Consider the following 1,445-nt stretch of genomic DNA (forward strand, 5'->3'; position numbering starts at 1 on the left):
CCTTCAAACCAGAAGATATCGCGTGGATCTCTGCAATTTGCGTTGTAAAAGAGCCGTGACCTCGCGTCACTAAGTCCAATGTGTCGTCATGCAGTGCTGTTATCGCTCTACCAGCGAAATTGGCAGCATAGGCCAGTGATAGCAACGGTAGAAGCACGTGCTGTTGGTTCTGGTAGTCCAACACCTGATACTCCTTGATCATGTCATCACTGCTCGTCACTTTCTTTCCTTGCACACGAGCAGCGCTGAATCGCGTCGTGATCGTCGTCGCTGCTCCTAGAACGAAGCTCAGTTTTAAGATCAAATAAGCTCGTACTTGTGTCATGGTCAAGTACACCAGTTTGGAGTTCTTGGGCTTGATGAACGTGCCATCTTTCCGCACTTTTGCATACTTCATGAGCATGTTTCGTCGTGGGATTCTCACGTTACGGAAGACTGCGTATCCGTTGTCCAGCGACTTGAAACGCACCTTCGGTCCGATATCCCCCAGCTCAATCCCAGGTAGAGGAGAGTGGTCCTCCAATGACCTTAAATGCACAATGAATGCCTGGACACCTTCGTCGTCTCCGTCAATCTGTAGCTTGGCATGTACAATGGCATGCGTCGCGGTCTTGCCTAGACCTCCTGGCCACCATTTTCGACTCGTCAACGTTGGAGAGTTGAGGATGAAAGTCTGCGTCTCCTTGTCGTACACTGCCGTGGTTTCTAAGCCCTGCACATTGGGAACCATGGCCCAATTCCGTTTGCGCATAGGCACCTATAATCTTGTAGCCTCTAGCAAGCGGCAACCACTTGGCTTGTTGCCCATTGTCCGCTTGGTTCTCGAGCGTCGGGATGAACATGGCACGATGCACTTCGAGTGGCAAACGCTCGCCCAATGCCACGTACAATTCCTCCTGGTCGCGTGGGTCGTCGATGCGTTGATCTTGCACTAGCTTGATATAGTGATAAGCCTTCTTCAAGCCTTTAGCGCAGCGTTGCTCGTGGTTCTGGAACATGGAATTCCGCTGGGACAGCACTGGATGACGACGCACCAACTCCACCATCAATTTGCGACGGCGATTGACCTCGCGACCTCCACGCAAAGCGTCAGCCAGCAAGTCCACGTCGATATCGCTGCATTGCCGCTCGCGACGTAGGAGTAGCGGAGCCAGGTCGTGCAGCGGAACGGATGACACAGACGCCATGCTTGTCATTTGGGAGATGAGACGAAACGAATGGCACATTTTGATCCGATTACTCATCATGCTTCGTAGCCATTACACATTTTTTAAATACTGAATGCAAGTTTATTAAAGAAGTGATTACGGTCCAATTTGTGACGACCAGTTTGAAAATAGTCCTGGAGAAACCCCATTGCACGACCATCGCCATGCTGCATCGCACATCGCTCCGGACGGGAGACTCCCTGCATTTACCTGCCAATTGGACTAAGATTGACCAGG

General features: G+C 51.2%; 1 protein-coding gene across 1 annotated transcript; it reads right to left on the reverse strand.

The window, feature by feature from the left end:
* Positions 1 to 3: 3 nt before the first annotated feature.
* On the reverse strand, positions 4 to 1,187 carry PITG_19252 (acyl-CoA dehydrogenase/oxidase; the record flags this gene model as incomplete). The annotated part of the gene is made up of 4 exons (XM_002997105.1): positions 4 to 30; positions 71 to 705; positions 758 to 956; positions 1,020 to 1,187. The coding sequence occupies 4 exons, from the start codon at positions 1,185 to 1,187 to the stop codon at positions 4 to 6; spliced, it is 1,029 nt and encodes a 342-aa protein (XP_002997151.1).
* Positions 1,188 to 1,445: the final 258 nt, after the last annotated feature.

This window comes from Phytophthora infestans, genomic scaffold (assembly GCF_000142945.1).
Source record: "Phytophthora infestans T30-4 supercont1.87 genomic scaffold, whole genome shotgun sequence".
NCBI classification, from domain to species: Eukaryota; Oomycota; class Peronosporomycetes; order Peronosporales; family Peronosporaceae; genus Phytophthora; species Phytophthora infestans.